Source organism: Magnolia sinica, chromosome 4 (genome assembly GCF_029962835.1).
Source record: "Magnolia sinica isolate HGM2019 chromosome 4, MsV1, whole genome shotgun sequence".
Taxonomy (NCBI): Eukaryota; Viridiplantae; Streptophyta; class Magnoliopsida; order Magnoliales; family Magnoliaceae; genus Magnolia; species Magnolia sinica.
The window spans coordinates 114,772,022-114,787,923 of record NC_080576.1 but is presented as its reverse complement, the minus strand read 5'-3'; the positions used below and the strand labels follow the sequence as shown (position 1 = coordinate 114,787,923).

The window sequence follows — 15,902 nt, the reverse complement described above, 5'->3', positions numbered from 1 at the left end:
TCAGTTGATCAAGTGAGCCACACGTGCACAAAGAAGTAGAACGTAACAAATGGTCCAAGTTGGAGATGAATGGGTTCGTACGGAGGATTCGGGTGGAGTATTTGTAGGATATACACGTGAAGTCACCTTGGGTTGGGCTGAAATGACTTGAGCACAAGCCCAAATCGAAAGATGATCGGGCCATGCATGCGGGGGGAGATACCGGCCCAAGCCAAAACTGGGTTTGGATGGTCAGGCCGCAAGGCCCATTACCACCCAAGCTACTTTCCTACTGTGACTGTCACCTGGATTTCCGCCTAGCATCCATGGACGGTGGGAGACCCAAATACCGAATCTCGTGTTCTTACTGCCACAGATGAATTTGCGTGTCCCGTTATCAAATGTGCAATCTTATCCACATATGAATTCCGATTCCCTCCCAACTTTCCAAAATGTGGGAAGGAATTGAGGACGGTGATTCTTGGCCACAATCAATGGACAGTATCAAAATGTTCCTTATGAAGGTCTACAGTCTCTATCTGTATGCTCTGAAAGATATACCTTATAACATGCCACTAATTTCTATAAATACCGATCCAATAGAAGAATTACAGAGTTATAGGAGAGAAAGATGAGTTCGCTCATTGAACCGTTCACCGGACAGGAGATCCAAAGGTGGCAGCTCAAACCTGGTGATCACATCTATACATGGAGGGCGTTCGTCTACGGCCATCATGGTCCGTTTTTACTTAATACTCGTAAGGCCCTTTTCATGGTTTTCAGACTCAATGACTCGGACTGATTCTCGAGTCTAGTCCTATTGGACGAGTCGGGACCTACTCAGTTGAGTACTGAGTAGAGCCGAGTCAGCCTGTATTTTGTATTCATAACAAATTATAGAGCTTGCGATTCAGTAATCCAGACCATTTTTCTGTTGATTCTCATCTTGGATGAAGCATGCCCTAAAATGTTTTCATCTTGGAATGATTTAGTGACGATTTTTTGTTTATTTATTATTATTTGTTTTAACCACATGAATGTGCATTAGTTTCCTCAACAATCTATCTAAGCATTTATCGGCCACCAATCTGATTTTTGGTCCGTCCACAGCGATTCATAGCATATCAAAGGATCCCATTTCCTCATTAGAACCGATGCTTATCTAATTATCACTTCTCAATTGTTACCTAGGAATATATATGGGCGATGAAAAGGTCATTCAGTTCAGCTTTGCAAGAGGACAAATACCTGAAGTACTTGAAGCTGTTATCCACTTATTGATCCGCAAAAAACCATGCAATAAGTGTGGAGGTTTGTTGAACAGGACAAGCAATGGAGTTCTAATCACATGCTTAGATTGTTTCCTTGCCGGAGGCAAAATCTACCGCTACCGATACTCCATTTCAGACCATGAGAGGCGGAACATGAGAGCCGGAACACGAGAGCCGGAACATGTACCACGGCTGACTCAGACCCGCCAGAGAAAGTCCTTGAGCGTGCCAAATCAATAATTGAGGAAGGCTTCGACGTGTACCACCTCATTAAGAACAATTGTGAGGACTTTGCTTTATATTGTAAGACGGGCAAAAAAATTACCGAATGTCGCAGTGGGCAGACCAAGGAAGTTGTTGCCTTATTAGAAGCTCCTGCAAGTGTTGCTCATGCTGTACGTCAACACTTACGTGAGGCAAGGAGAAACAGCTGTACCTCAACACTTAACGTGAGGCAAGGAGAAACAAGAAAGAAGACGAGGACAGGAAGTACTAGTTAGTACAATACCTTTTTATCCTACTTGTGTCGTATGTCTTGTTTACTTATAAATAATATGTAAGAATAATGCTAATGGCGGAGCGCTCCTCTCCAACAAAAGCAACAATAAATATTTTCCATTTAAGCTGATCTGACCTACATATTTATACATTCTCTCTAAGTTCTAACTACGATGACGACGTAATGATAAGCCAATGTACCCGACCATCCACAATTGGGTTAGCAAATTAGATGGTTTGGATTCTTGATGCCATTTGTATATTGGAAAAGTCACCACCACTAATAAATGATGCATAGCCAGCGGAAGCGGCCCACTGTTATGTGGCCAGACCATAATAATTGACACGGTAAAGGGTGCACGCAACGAGCTCTATGAGACCATTGTGATGTTTTTGTGACCTCCACGCCATCCACCATTTTTTGCTGGGACACGTGCTGAATCTTAAACTCACGTGTGCCCCACCAAAGGGACCCACGAGGATGGGGACACCCACCATCACAACCTTTATGGGGCTTACTGAAGATCTTGGATTAGGCTTATATCATATTTTAAAATGAGCTGTAAAACTGATGGATGGTGTGAATATACAACATACATATCAAGGTGAGTGTCACTTATTGGGCAAGACCCAATAAAATATTACCCGATAACACCTAATCCACCATTCAAGTAAAGCCAATGACTTTAGATGCATGGATTGTGCGCTACCCTTGCCTGTATCTAGCTAAGAAAGTCAGATTTGTGTTGAGTCCACCATGATGTATATGTTTAGCCATGCTATCCTTTCTCTCGTATCATTTTAACGATATAAACTTAGAAAAAAGGCTGATCCAACGCTCAAGTAAACCACACCAAAAGGTAAGCTTGAGTTGCATTAAATACTGATGTAGAGAGGGTTGTAGACAGTTACATGGCCAAGGTGGATCAGAAAAGGCCCGGTCAACAATATAAGTGATCCGGACCATTGGACCTTAAATCAGGTGTATCTCGTAATCCGGAATGAGTTATCGGACATAAAATATATAATTTTTGGGTAGAATGAGCTACTTTAGCCAACTAACCCCGCTATGCTGGGTTGCGCAAGCTGGATTTGCGAAATACCCCTGTATCGATGATCGTTTCCCTATTTTAATTTTATTTTTTTACTACAAATAGTAAGTTTTAGTTTCATTATAAATTTTCATCCGTCGGGCTTTTGAAGTTGAGCCCAACGTAAAAAGAGCTTAGAATAATTAGGACAACTGTTTGGTGAAGTCAAATAGGACACTTACTATTTTTGGCAAAAAACCTTACACACTAGTAGACATCACAACCGTCTATAAATATAAATAGTAAGTTTACTATGTTTCCTATTTATAGTAAGTTGCGAATTCTAGGAGTTTTAGCTGTAGTTTGATTTTGATTTTTTTACCATTGCTTGATACTCATATCTAAAGGGTTGTGAACTCGTTTTTATTCAATCATCATTCAATTTCGAAATTTATATAATTTATTTTTTATTTTACTTGCTTTCTTTCCTGTGCATTCGAGAAGTAACTGTGAGGAGTCAAAAAAAGTTCCATGGACTCAGAACATTTTATCCCTTGAGGAAGACGGTGCTCGACCTCACGTTCATCCCTGCGTCAAATACAAATCATCTACGTTGCATTAAAAGCAAGAGTCATGTGTGGTGTCTTCCAATTAAGGCTTCGATTAGCATCATTTTTTAGTTCATACCTTAAAATGACACGAGAAGAGGAGTAAACAAGGTAGATAATTCCCTGTACATCATGGTGGGCTCCCACACGTCTGCACGTTCCAATGGAGGGGCGGGTGGGACGCAATCGGCTTTCAATGGCTTCACCCATACGGCCACCCAAGTCCACTCGAGTCCAGTCAAGCAAATGACCTCACTTACATAGTCATTCGAGTCCACTCGAGTAGGGTCAAGTCAATGACTGCACTCACACGGCTAATTAAGCCTACTCGAATCCTGTCAAGCAAATGACCTCACTTACATAGTCATTCGAGTCTACTCAAGTAGGGTCAAGTCAATGACTCCACTCACACGGCTAATTAAGCCTACTCGAATCCTCTCAAGCAAATGACCTCACTCACACGGCCATTCAAGTCTACTCGAGTACGGTCAAGTCCATGACTCCGCTCACACGGCTAATTATGCCTACTCGAGTCCAGTCAAGTAATTAATAACTCCTCTAACACGGCAATACATGTCGCTGTCGGACTGAAATTATGAGCTTACCCTTGCTTGGGTGAGATTCCATCTTTGGGTGGGGTCCACCATATTAAGACAAGGTCGGTCTAGGTCGGTCGTTGCGTCCAGACAAATTAATGTTAATTGTAACATAAATTAATATATAAATTATTCCAACAAAGGACAAAGGTTTATTAAACCACGCGCATGTATGATAACTCGTGTAAACCACAAATGTGTCAGAGTGACACACGTGTGTATACTGAGCTTGTAAATGCCCTTAACTTGGACTCGACTCAAAGCTAACGTCCAAAGACCTGAAAAGAATCCGAGCTTGATCAGATCCGGATCCTAAAACCCAGACCCGGACCCCGCACCCTGATCACCCTAGTTCTGGTAAGACCGACTCGTTGGCAGCTAAACTGCGCTAAGATGGATGGCCCCATTCATTTGATTATATCGGACGTGAACAGTTATAACGCCCCATTAAAAAGGATAGTTTCGATAGACAACGCACATCCCACATGTGAAGGCCAGGACAGCTTAGGTATGGCACCGTACTCACCCAAGACGGGCCCGTTCCATGGGGTCCACCTTGATTTATCTATTTTTATATTATGTTGTCTATCTGTTTTTTATATCATTTTAGGCCACAGCCCCCAAAATAAAGAAGATCCAAATCTAAGGCCCCACTTAATGTTTATGTAATTAATATTTATTTTCCATCCACCCTGTTGATAAGGTCGCATAAACCTAGATGAGATCTATTTTATTTTTGGGCTTGTCTCCTAAAATGATTTGAAAAAATTGATGGATGGCATGGGTATAGAATAAATACATTAATGAGCGCCCCAGGTTAAGGGCCGCATCTAATCGGACAGCTATTAGGGGAGTCCCTAGATCCACTGTGGTGTGTGGGACCCCTAATTGTGGGGCCCACTGTAATGTATATGACTGCATCCACACCATCCATCTGTATTGAAAGCTTATTTTAAGGCATTGTATAAAAAAAAAAAAAAAAAACAAATGCACATCCAAATCTCAAGTGGACCATAATATAAGAAATTAATGGTGGTAATTGACTATTTAAAACTTCTGGTAAGCTTCAAAAGTTTTGGGTCAAGCAGATATTTGTGTGGTCTCTTCATCCAAATCTTTGTGACCTTATCAGCCTTATTAACAAAACATATTCATCATCATTGGGGCATATAAAAATACATTAAATTCACATATGATATTCATAATGATGGGCCACTACGTTTTTGGGCATATAGAAATACCTTAAATTCATATATGATTTACGTAGTTTCGGAGACAATAATTGAAAAGTAATAATAGCACATTTGCAAAAGAGTGCAGATAGTTGAAGGTAGAGGGAAATAATGTGCCTTTCCTTTTTATTAGTCCACATCAGTGTTGATGTCATCGCTGACATCAGTCAGAGAAAAATTAAAAAGAACAAAAATGAATATACATACGAATTTCCAAGGGGGACATTTAATGTATTTCCAATTTTCCATACACCGATTTTCTCTCCCCAATAGTACTGCATGACGCGTCAACTAAATGTTTTAACGTGTGGAATTTTTATGGGACCTACCATAATTTGTGTTAGATCCACATTTTTTATTTATTTTTTCCAAGTCATTTTAAAGAATGAGCCACAAAATGAAGCAGATGCAAAGCTCAGGTGGACTATAATGGAGAAAGAGGTGGAGATCGAACGACTGAGAAAGAGGTGGAGATTGAACAACTACCATTGAAACCTTTCTAGGACCCATTTTGACATTTATTTTCCATAGAGCCTATTCATAAGGTCACACGAATCTAAATGAAGGGTAGACACAAATATTAATTATCTTGATTTGTGCCATCTTTGGCCCTAAAAAGTTTTCAACGCTAGACGTCCAATTCCCAGTCTTCCCTGAGGTGTGGTTCACTTGAGCTTTGCATCCGCCTCTTTTACCGGATCATGCCTAAAATGACGTAGAAAATTAGACATGTGCATCTAACACATACATCATGGTGGGGTCCATTGAAATTCCACACGGCAAAACATTCCACTTTTCTTCTCTCTTTGGAATCGCATTGGGTGCTGCCAACTCAATTTCAGGGCATTCGTTTTGGACGGGGTTTGGCTGATGACCCCACCCCTAGCCAACTAGCTATTGTCAAAGTTATTTAGGCATCACTATTATATATGTGTTGTTGGGATTTGTGCTGCGGAATCATACAGATTTAGATCTAAAATAACAATCAAAGAGCACCAAGCAAACACAAAAGAACACAGAGATTTAACGTGGAAAACCTTTGCGGGAAAAAATCACGGCACAAAGCGACAAAAAATTCTACTATAAAAGTATAAATTACAAAGATAGAGGACTTATCCGACTTGAGCAATCCTCAAACCTCATCTTTTCTTCATCTCTTGAAACCCTATAACTCTTTTAGAAACACTTAGAACCTCTTAAAATATCTTGGAATACCTCTCAATCCCGCATACACTCCTTTATATAGGTTTAGAAAGAAATAGAATCGGAATAAGAAACCAAAATCACAAAATTTACGTTTTTGCAAATGTATCTGTGTAAACTTTCAATGTCATCAAAGAAACATTAAAAGAGTCCAACGACTAGACATGAATTTTGCAGAAAATCTCGATTCCTTGTCCCAGCTTCAGTGGCATCACACATGTTTTCAATGTCATCAAAAACCCCTCAATGTTATTGAAAAATGACACCAATATATCCAGCGACCAACTAAAGAAATTCAGAATAAACTCGATGTCATCGAGCTCTGTTTGATGTCATCGAAGGTGACATCAAATAGTTAGTCGATGACATTGACAAACTCCATATCAAACAAGATTTAAGATATCTAATACAACATGTGTTTTATCCGAACTGTCCATCTATTTTGGTAGCTCATTTCTGAGCATGAGCCCAAAAATGATGTGGATGTAAATTTCAAGTGAACCACATTAGTCGAAAATAGTGGTTATTAAACTCCCACCGTTAAAAACTTCCTAGGAGCCACTGTAATATTTATTTGTCATCTAACCAGTTCATCAGGTCACATAACCCTACATAAAGGAAAAACATAAGTATCAACTTGATTCAAAACTTTTGCTGATGGCCAGAAGATGATATAATTAAGAATTTAATCTCAACTGTTTGTTATGGTGTGGTACCCTTGGAGCTTTTTATCTACATCATTTTTAGACTCACGCACTAAATGAGCTGAAAAAATAGATGGACCACGTGAATAAATCCACAAACATCATGGTGGGTCTCACAGAGCTTTGACACCAGCTAGCCAGCTGGTGTCGGGGTCACTTGGCTAAACCATGTAGTAGGTTTTGGTGGTGTAAGGATTCTACTGGATCCACCGTGGTGGAAGGACTTTGTGAGACCCACCGAGGCCACAGGGTGTAAGGATGCTGTGAGACCCAGTGTAGTGTATGTGTTCTCCTGCCCACCTTGTCCATACGTTTTGTCAACTCACTTTAAGGCATGATCCCAAAATCAAAGGATATCCAAAGTTCAAGTAAATCAGGCCACAGAAAGCTAAGGAATTGAACGCCTACTGTTGAAAATTCTGGGGCCGTACAAGTTTTGGATCAAATTGATATTGTTTTACCTTCATCAGGTCTTCATGACTTATAATCACACTGTCCGTGGGGCCCACCTTGATGTATGTGACTTATAATCACGCTGTCCATCCTGTTTGAAGATGATTCAAATCTCAAGTGGACCTTCGATAATATATAGGAAACAGTGCTAATCGGTTATTAAAAACTTCTGGTTAGCTACAAAAGTTTTGGATTAAGCTGATTTTTGTGTGGTCTCTTCATCCATGTCCCTGTGATCTTATCAAAAGGTCATATGGGAAATAAACATTCTGGTGGCCCCCATGAAACTTTTAATGGTGGGATTCAATCACGACTGTTTCACGTGGTTCCTGTGACATGGTCCACCTAATATTTGATTTGGATCTACTTGTTTTTTGGGATCAGGCCATAAAATTAGTAGTCAAAATGGATGGACGGTATGGATGCAAGGCACATACATCAACGTGGACCCCACAGTTATGTATCCAACGATCTTGGCGGATCCAGGGATACACCCAAACCGCTCCCGCCTTCAGCACAGACGATCCGCATTCAATTGGGAAAATCAAACTGGCCTTAAGTGTAAGAAGTATTCATGTTCCCACTGTCGATCTCTTCTTTACCATTCATTTCCTAATCGTCCACACACGCCTCTGCGTCCTATAAATAGGAATATATGCTCTGCTTCTTATTGTGCTACATAAACTGTCTTCAATTTTTCTTTTTTAGTTGTTATTCTCAACTAGGGGGAGAGCTTTGAGAAAATGAATTTATGGGTTTTTCTCTCACTTTATTTGGTGTCGTGTATAGACTTGGTAGGATCCGAACCAGTCGCTGCCACCACAACCACGCGGAATGAAACGGATCGACTCGCACTGCTTGCCTTCAAGAATGGAATATATGGAGATCCTCTCCGAGTCTTCAACTCGTGGAACAGTTCACTCCATTTCTGCGAGTGGAGTGGGGTCACCTGCAGCCGTAGGCGTCATCAGAGGGTCACAGCTTTGAATCTTAAAGGCCGTGGCTTGGTGGGCCACATATCCTCTTACACAGCGAATCTCAGCTTCCTTAGAGAAATCGATCTCTCAAACAATACATTAAATGGCAAAATTCCACTGGAAGTAGGTCGTTTGTTCCGGTTGCGGTATCTGAATCTCAGCTATAATTCTTTTGGTGGAGAAATTCCGACTAGTCTAATAAACTGCAAGGAACTCAGAGTTATCGATTTAAACGGTAACTACAAGATCAAAGGAAAAATTCCAGTTGAGCTCGGCTATCTGTCAAAGCTTACTTATTTGGATCTCAGCGTTAACAATTTGACGGAGGGAATCCCACCATTCATTGGCAACCTTTCATCTCTCACCAATCTTATTTTGCGCCGAAACCGTCTCGTAGGAAACATCCCAGACGAACTCGGGCGACTGTGGAATTTAAAAGAACTCCAAATCAGTTCGAATCAATTGTCAGGTGAGATTCCTCCCTCACTTTACAACCTCTCTTCCCTCACTATTCTCTCTGTCGCAGAAAATCGATTGCACGGAATCCTCCCGTGGAACTTAGGACTCACCCTTCCCAACCTCCAAGATCTTTTCATGGGAGCACACGAATTTACAGGGCCTATACCAGTTTCACTACCAAATGCGACAAATCTTCAGCAACTTGATCTCGCTAATAACAGTTTTAGTGGACTGGTGCCTATAAATTTAGGAAGGCTTACGGGTCTGATCCGCATAAATGGTGAGGCTAACCAACTAGGAAGCCGGGGTGGAAACGATGACTTGGGCTTCCTCACTTCTCTCACAAATTGCACCAGTCTCAAAGGAATAAGCTTTGCACTCAATCAACTCAGTGGTATGTTGCCTAGCTCCATTGCTAATTTCTCGAATCACCTCACCATTTTAAGGTTAGGGAATAATCAAATATATGGAAGCATCCCAATAGGAATCGAGAATTTAATCAACTTGATTGTCTTGATGATGGCCAATAATCATTTAGTCGGTCCAATTCCCTCTGGCATTGGGAAATTGCAAAATCTGTACCAGTTGTCATTGTCTTCGAACAAACTCTCAGGGGAAATACCAGATTCTTTAGGAAACATCACTTATCTGGGCCAACTTCATTTATATGAAAATAATTTACATGGAAGCATACCTTTAAGCCTAGTAGAATTGAAACACATGGAAGTCCTATACCTTCATAAAAATAATCTTTCTGGTGGTATACCCAAACAGCTTCTTCTTAGTCTTTCTTCCCGATTGTCCTACCTTCGCTTGTCACGTAATTCTTTCACTGGGTCTCTACCAACAGAAATAGGCAGCATGGAAAATGTCTTGGGGTTGGATATTTCGGAGAACAAATTGTCAGGTGAAATTCCTACCTCGCTTGGCAATTGCCAGAACCTGTTAGCGCTTTATATGGCAGGCAACTTATTTGAAGGAGCAATTCCTTCCTCGTTAAGTTACGAGGGATCGAAGATATGGATTTGTCGCGCAACAACTTATCTGGTCATGTTCCAGAATATTTAGGAAAATTTGCATTCTTGCAGTCTTTAAATCTTTCTTTCAACAATCTAGAGGGTGAACTGCCAAAAGAAGGCATCTTCAAAAACCTGAGTGTGGTTTCAGTCCTTGGAAATAAAAACCTGTGTGGGGGCATTCCAGCATTGCACTTGCCTACATGCGCCGACCAAAGTTCTAAGAAAGGGGGAAAGTCTATTCGTCTGAAGGTCATAATCCCAGTGATTACTTTGGGCCTTTTATTATTTCTGTTATCATGTTCATATGCTGGTAGTTGTTGGATAAGAAAATCAAGCAAGAAATCTTCCTCCATGTCTTCTCTCGATGGCCCCTATTTAAAGGTTTCTTACAAAGAGCTGTTGAAAGCAACAGATGGGTTTTCTTTAGCCAATTTGATTGGTGTTGGAAATTATGGTTCCGTGTATAAAGGAATTCTGGATCGTGATGAGAGGATTATTGCAGTGAAGGTGCTCAACCTTCAACAACGGGGTGCGCTAAAGAGTTTTACTGCCGAATGTAATGCCTTGAGACATATTCGACATCGGAATCTCGTCAAGATCTTAACTGCATGTTCCAGCATTGATTTCCAAGGCAATGATTTCAAAGCTCTGGTTTTTGAGTACATGCCTAATGGGAGCTTGGAGAAATGGTTGCATCCAAGTGTTAATGGGCAGCATCAATTGGGGAATTTGAACCTTCCTGAACGACTAAACTTAGCCATCGATGTAGCTTCTGCATTGGAATATCTTCATCACAATGGCCATGCACCAATCGTTCATCACGATCTAAAACCGAGCAATGTTCTTCTCGACAATGACATGACTGCCCATGTAACTGATTTTGGGTTGACGAAAATCCTTCCTGGAATCAACAACAACTCTTATCAAAGCCAAAGCAGTTCAGTTGCAATAAAAGGATCTGTTGGGTATGTTGCCCCAGGTAAAGTCCCTATTCATTTTCACCTTTCTTATTTTTCAAACAAATACATTTTCATTGTAATTTTTTATGCAAGATCACAATTATAATGTCAATTAAAATGTGTAAGTAAGTGAACAATAGAACTTATGTGGTTTTTCATGGAAGTGATTACGTCCATGGGGAAGACAGTTAAGTAGATTTTTGGTACGATGAATATTTTACTATTTTGTTTTAAGGATAAATCCCTTCCTATTTTGCTTTCTTTAGCAAACAGAATGGAAAGTCTAAAACTACTACAAAATGATAAAGTATAAAGGGTTGCATGCCTCAAAGGTAGTCCTGATTATCATGTAACTACACAAAAATAATTTTGAATTATTAAAAAAAAAAAAAAAAAACTTAAATTAGTCTACTGACATCTAAAATAATCAGGTGATTAAAAATTTTAACTCCCAAATTATTCAACCCTCAAAAAATAAATAGGGAAACAGAGGATGTCTTAATAAATCCAAACTTGAATGATGCAAAGCTATATAAAAAATCAATTTCAAATATGTTTCCAGTTAAAATTAATTATTGTACCTTTGAATTCTTCTAACCAATTAGGAACCCTTTCTCATCTGATCATTTGATGGATTGATAATTGTTGTTAGGCTTTCTATCATTAAGCCTGGAGAGGCGACTGTTATTGTGTCACTGGTAATCGCTAATCGCCAATTAAGTTCTCCAAAGAGCTCTTGCAACTTTATCCTTGGTTCAATTTTCATGGGTTTCCAATTGCTCACTTATGGAACCAAAACCCAAACCAGCTCTTTGTTTTACCTTGATGGCAATTAGTGAAATACCAGCACTTTCCCAAAAGGATTGCAACTGATAACAGTTACAAATCTACCAATTGTAACAGGTCTACATGGCTATAATTCCAACAAGTATCTGGTTATGCTATCAATTTCTTGATTATGCAAGCACTATGATTGGAGTCTGATTGTAGTCTTTAGGAATGTAAGCTACGGAATCTGTTGTAGCAAGTTTAGCTAGCTTTTGTATTAGCCTCTGCAACTTTTCCTATATCACTAACCCTAATAACAAAAGAAGTAATGTATGAACTGCAGAGTATGGGCTAGGTGGCAATGCATCTACGCAGGGCGATGTGTACAGTTATGGCATCCTTTTATTGGAGATGTTTACAGGGAGGCAACCCACCGATGACATGTTTAAAGACGGTCTAAGCCTTCATCAATTTGCAAAGATGGCTCTGCCAGAGCGAGTGATGGAGATTGCCGATCCACAAATTCTCTCAGATGATGATGCTTTCAACAACGTCGAAAATAACAGAGCCATGAGAGGAAGAATTCAAGAATGCATGGTTTCGGTTATTCGAATTGGAGTGGCGTGTTCTACAGAATCACCGAGAGAACGGATAGAGATGAGAGAGGTTGTTGGAGAAATGCAAGTGATCCGTGAAATATTTCTTGGTGTTGGAATACATGGAGAGACGAAATAGGGCCCTATTATTAGGTGAAGGTTCATCTCACCTCAATAATTGTTGAGCTACTATTACTAGTTATGGTCAGAAAATGGAGCTGTGTTTCCATCATTTGATGTGCTTCACCAGTGTGGTTGTCGCGGGTTATTTTTGAAGAAAATATGAGAGAGAGAGAGAGAGAGAGAGAGAGAGAGAGAGAGAGAGAGAGAGAGAGAGAGAGAGAGAGAGAGACCATTATCAGTGTTCAATCCTATTAATTAGACTTTGTCATTATTGTTGTTATTGTTGTTGTTGTTGTTTTACCTCTAGTGGCAAGTATTCTTAAGTTCCAATGTAGCTACTTATGAGTTTGCCGTGTTTATATTTCATGACTACGTTATATGATTGAATGAATTTTACTACAAAGAATGACACCATTACAAAAGGTGGATCACGCCTCAAATCACTTTAATAACTTCTATTTTGTGGCCTTGTAATGGAAATCAAAAGAAAAATACAGTAGGGTTCCCCTTTCAACTTAAGAAAAAAAAGGTTCAAGAGAGGGATTGAACGGACCATGCATGCAGTCTGGGACTTTTTATAGCGCAGACCATCCAACATGCAGCCCAACGCAAGCCGCCAATGATCTGGATCACTAATTCATGGGCTTCACTTGCACAAAAGGAAAATGGGAGCACAGTGAGTGGTGTATCCACAAGTAGAGCTGTACACGAGCCAAACCGAGTCGAGCTTGGCCTAGCTCGGCTAGGCTCAGCTAGCAAACTACCCCAGCTCGAACTTGGCTTGGTCTTCGAGTTCGAGTTTATGTGTTAAGGTTTTTAATATATATAATATATAATTTATAATTTATATAAATATATAAATACTTACAAAATATTTATATTAAGTGAACCCGAACTGAGTCGAATCGATTAGAACTGAGTCAAGCTCGAGCCAAGTTGAGTCGACCTCAGTCTAGCTCGGACTCACTCAAACTTTTTTTGAGCTCAAAATCAGCTCGAACCTAGTTTCAAGCCGAGTTGAGTCGAGCTTTTCTAAGTTGAGTCAAGCGAATTAACCGAGCTAACTCGGTTCGTGTACAGATCTATCCTAAGCAGAGGATCTTATGAGTGGTCCCACTGAGGTGTAGATGCAAAATCATGCTAGCATCTGTGACTGTTATCAAATTGCCTAATTACACATCGTACACATGCATGGCTGTTCAGTCCATCCAAATTGTGGCCACATTTGTGGATACCACTAATCAAGCAGTCCCATCCATCTAATTGGTGGCCATCGAATGGACAGCTAAAAGCAAATGGTGTGCGGTCCAAACTCAACAGGCAAAATCATCCATGTTTTGCAGAGATGGTAGGTAAGCTATTACATCTGCCCATGATATTTCTAAGGAGTGGACCCAAATGAGAAATTGGTCTTCTAAGTGCATCCAACTTCACTATCTCAAAATATTTAATCCAAACTATTCATTGGTAGGCCCCCATTGTTACCACACCAAAATCGTCATTTAGGAACGGTTTAAAACCGTTCCTAAATGCTTCAGGAACGGCATCAAACCGTTTCTAAATGAGGCGTCGCAGAAAAACAGGAACGGTTCAAAACCGTTTTGGGTACCGTTTCCATTCTTAGAAACGGAATTTTAGGAACGGTTTTAAACCGTTCTGGTGCCAACAGTCACATTTTAGGCACAATTTTCGAAAGTTTTGAATGCTTATTAATGTTGCCAACGGTCAGATTTTAGGACAGAATTTTAAGAACAATTTTAAACCCTTGTTCATTGTATGAGAGAGAGTGTGTTGTATGTAATCTACTTGTACTATATGCTAGATAATTACACAAATAGAAGAACAAGACAATAGATCAGCGGTTCCAATCATCGTGACACCCAGCATATGGGCCCACTGGCGGCGATGGACGATGGTCATGAGTCACGCAAAACGAACTGAGGCCTCATGTAGTTGGAACCATCTACATCCTCTCAATTTTGGGCTCATATCCGACAAAATGGATAGCATGGATAAAACCCCGTACATCACGGTGGGCCACAGAGAGACCTGTCTGGATGGATAATCTTCGAGGAGGGGACAGGGCGCAATCCACTTCCTGAGTTTTGGAGTTAAATGCGACCAATTGAAAATCATTTTTTCATTGTTCTGAACTCAAAAATAGACATGGACAGTCACAAACACTCATTCTGGCTCATTTATCATACATTCCAGAACATGAATGGTTTCGATGATTGAAACACTCATCTTGTGGGCCTCCGAGGGCGGCGACAAACACTGCACCTAAATCGCGACAGAGCAAAAACCAACTATTTCTTTACTCCATTTTTTCCTGTCATTACCTCCGTCCCTTCGTCTCTTTATCTTATAAAATACCGCCTATGGAAGCACAGAAATCTTCAACAGAAAGAAAACGCCACTGCCAAAAGAAAAAAAAAAAAAAAAGCCCTTCAGAAGATTTTAGACGCATATCATAAATAAATGCAATTCCTTTGTTCAAAAAACTCTACCAAAAAACTAGAGGAGAGAGGGCTCCTATAGACCTTGTAACACCTCTATACTGTGATGTTTTCCGCCCAAATGTATCAATGGACTTTCCTATAAACTGGCTGCTTCTGGCCCACCTTCCCAGCCCCTCTTCTGTGTCCATGGCTACAAAATCAGCCCCACCATGGGAAGATTCTCCTGCACCTGTTAGGAGAGAGTTGGTTCAAGGCTCTAAAAAGGCAATAGGAAGGCCCAGAAGGATGTGAGTGGAGCGTGTGAGAAAAGACTTGCTGACCTACAATTTAACTGACGATATCATTTACCCTATTAAAATATCAGTAATTTGAACTTAAGGCAAACACATAATTGAGGAAACTGTAATTTTCCCATCTGATTGAGTATTGAGATATCATAGACTAACCCCAGTTCCAATAACAAACGGAACCAAACCTGCTGCTGTCAATCACAGGCTCCACCAGATGTGGCTCCCCGTTTCTCAGAAATGCTCGAGCATAAAGCTCTCCTGCTTAAAACATTCCATGTGCTCAATAGAAATAATGGTATCATCTAAGACTGCATCAATTTCTTTTCCTCTTAATTGTAACTAAAAGATTATTGAACCTGTGGTTTTATCTTCAAGCTTGATAATGCACTCCTCCCGTCTGCTGATTACTTTTAATGCCCCTTCCCATGCCCATTTGTTGACATTCCATTCATCAGCCCTAGAACAAACATAATTATTTAGAAACTGTCTCCATTAAGTGCAATGGTTTTAAGTGCTCCTATGGCAACCCATGAAAGTAGGATCTCAATCCAACTTCCTAAAATGTACCTGAAAATCAGACCAATCCACTCATCAAGTGTGGACCACTGATCAATTCTCCTAACCATCCTTTCTTTGTACACATGGCCCATCTGATGAGCATACATACCGGAAAT

General features: G+C 40.2%; 2 protein-coding genes across 2 annotated transcripts; both read left to right on the top strand.

Annotated features, from left to right (window-relative positions):
• The first annotated feature begins 555 nt into the window (after nt 1-555).
• Nucleotides 556-1,672, top strand: LOC131244660 (protein LEAD-SENSITIVE 1-like). The gene is made up of 2 exons (XM_058244157.1): nt 556-716; nt 1,171-1,672. The coding sequence occupies exons 1-2, from the start codon at nt 611-613 to the stop codon at nt 1,488-1,490; spliced, it is 426 nt and encodes a 141-aa protein (XP_058100140.1). The 5' UTR covers nt 556-610; the 3' UTR covers nt 1,491-1,672.
• A 6,646-nt stretch (nt 1,673-8,318) lies between these two features.
• On the top strand, nt 8,319-12,858 carry LOC131244316 (putative receptor-like protein kinase At3g47110). The gene is made up of 3 exons (XM_058243946.1): nt 8,319-9,955; nt 9,991-11,009; nt 12,101-12,858. Exons 1-3 carry the CDS (start codon nt 8,319-8,321, stop codon nt 12,490-12,492), a joined length of 3,048 nt encoding a protein of 1,015 aa, XP_058099929.1. The 3' UTR covers nt 12,493-12,858.
• Nucleotides 12,859-15,902: the final 3,044 nt, after the last annotated feature.

Excerpts from the sequence above, each read along its gene's own strand:
- LOC131244660 (XM_058244157.1), top strand. The coding sequence starts at position 611 with ATGAGTTCGCTCATTGAACCGTTCACCGGACAGGAGATCCAAAGGTGG. Across the intron at positions 717-1,170 it reads GTTCGTCTACGGCCATCATG|GAATATATATGGGCGATGAA; the intron begins GTCCGTTTTTAC and ends ATTGTTACCTAG.
- LOC131244316 (XM_058243946.1), top strand. The coding sequence starts at position 8,319 with ATGAATTTATGGGTTTTTCTCTCACTTTATTTGGTGTCGTGTATAGAC. Across the intron at positions 9,956-9,990 it reads CTTGGCAATTGCCAGAACCT|GAGCAATTCCTTCCTCGTTA; the intron begins GTTAGCGCTTTA and ends ACTTATTTGAAG. Across the intron at positions 11,010-12,100 it reads TGTTGGGTATGTTGCCCCAG|AGTATGGGCTAGGTGGCAAT; the intron begins GTAAAGTCCCTA and ends TATGAACTGCAG.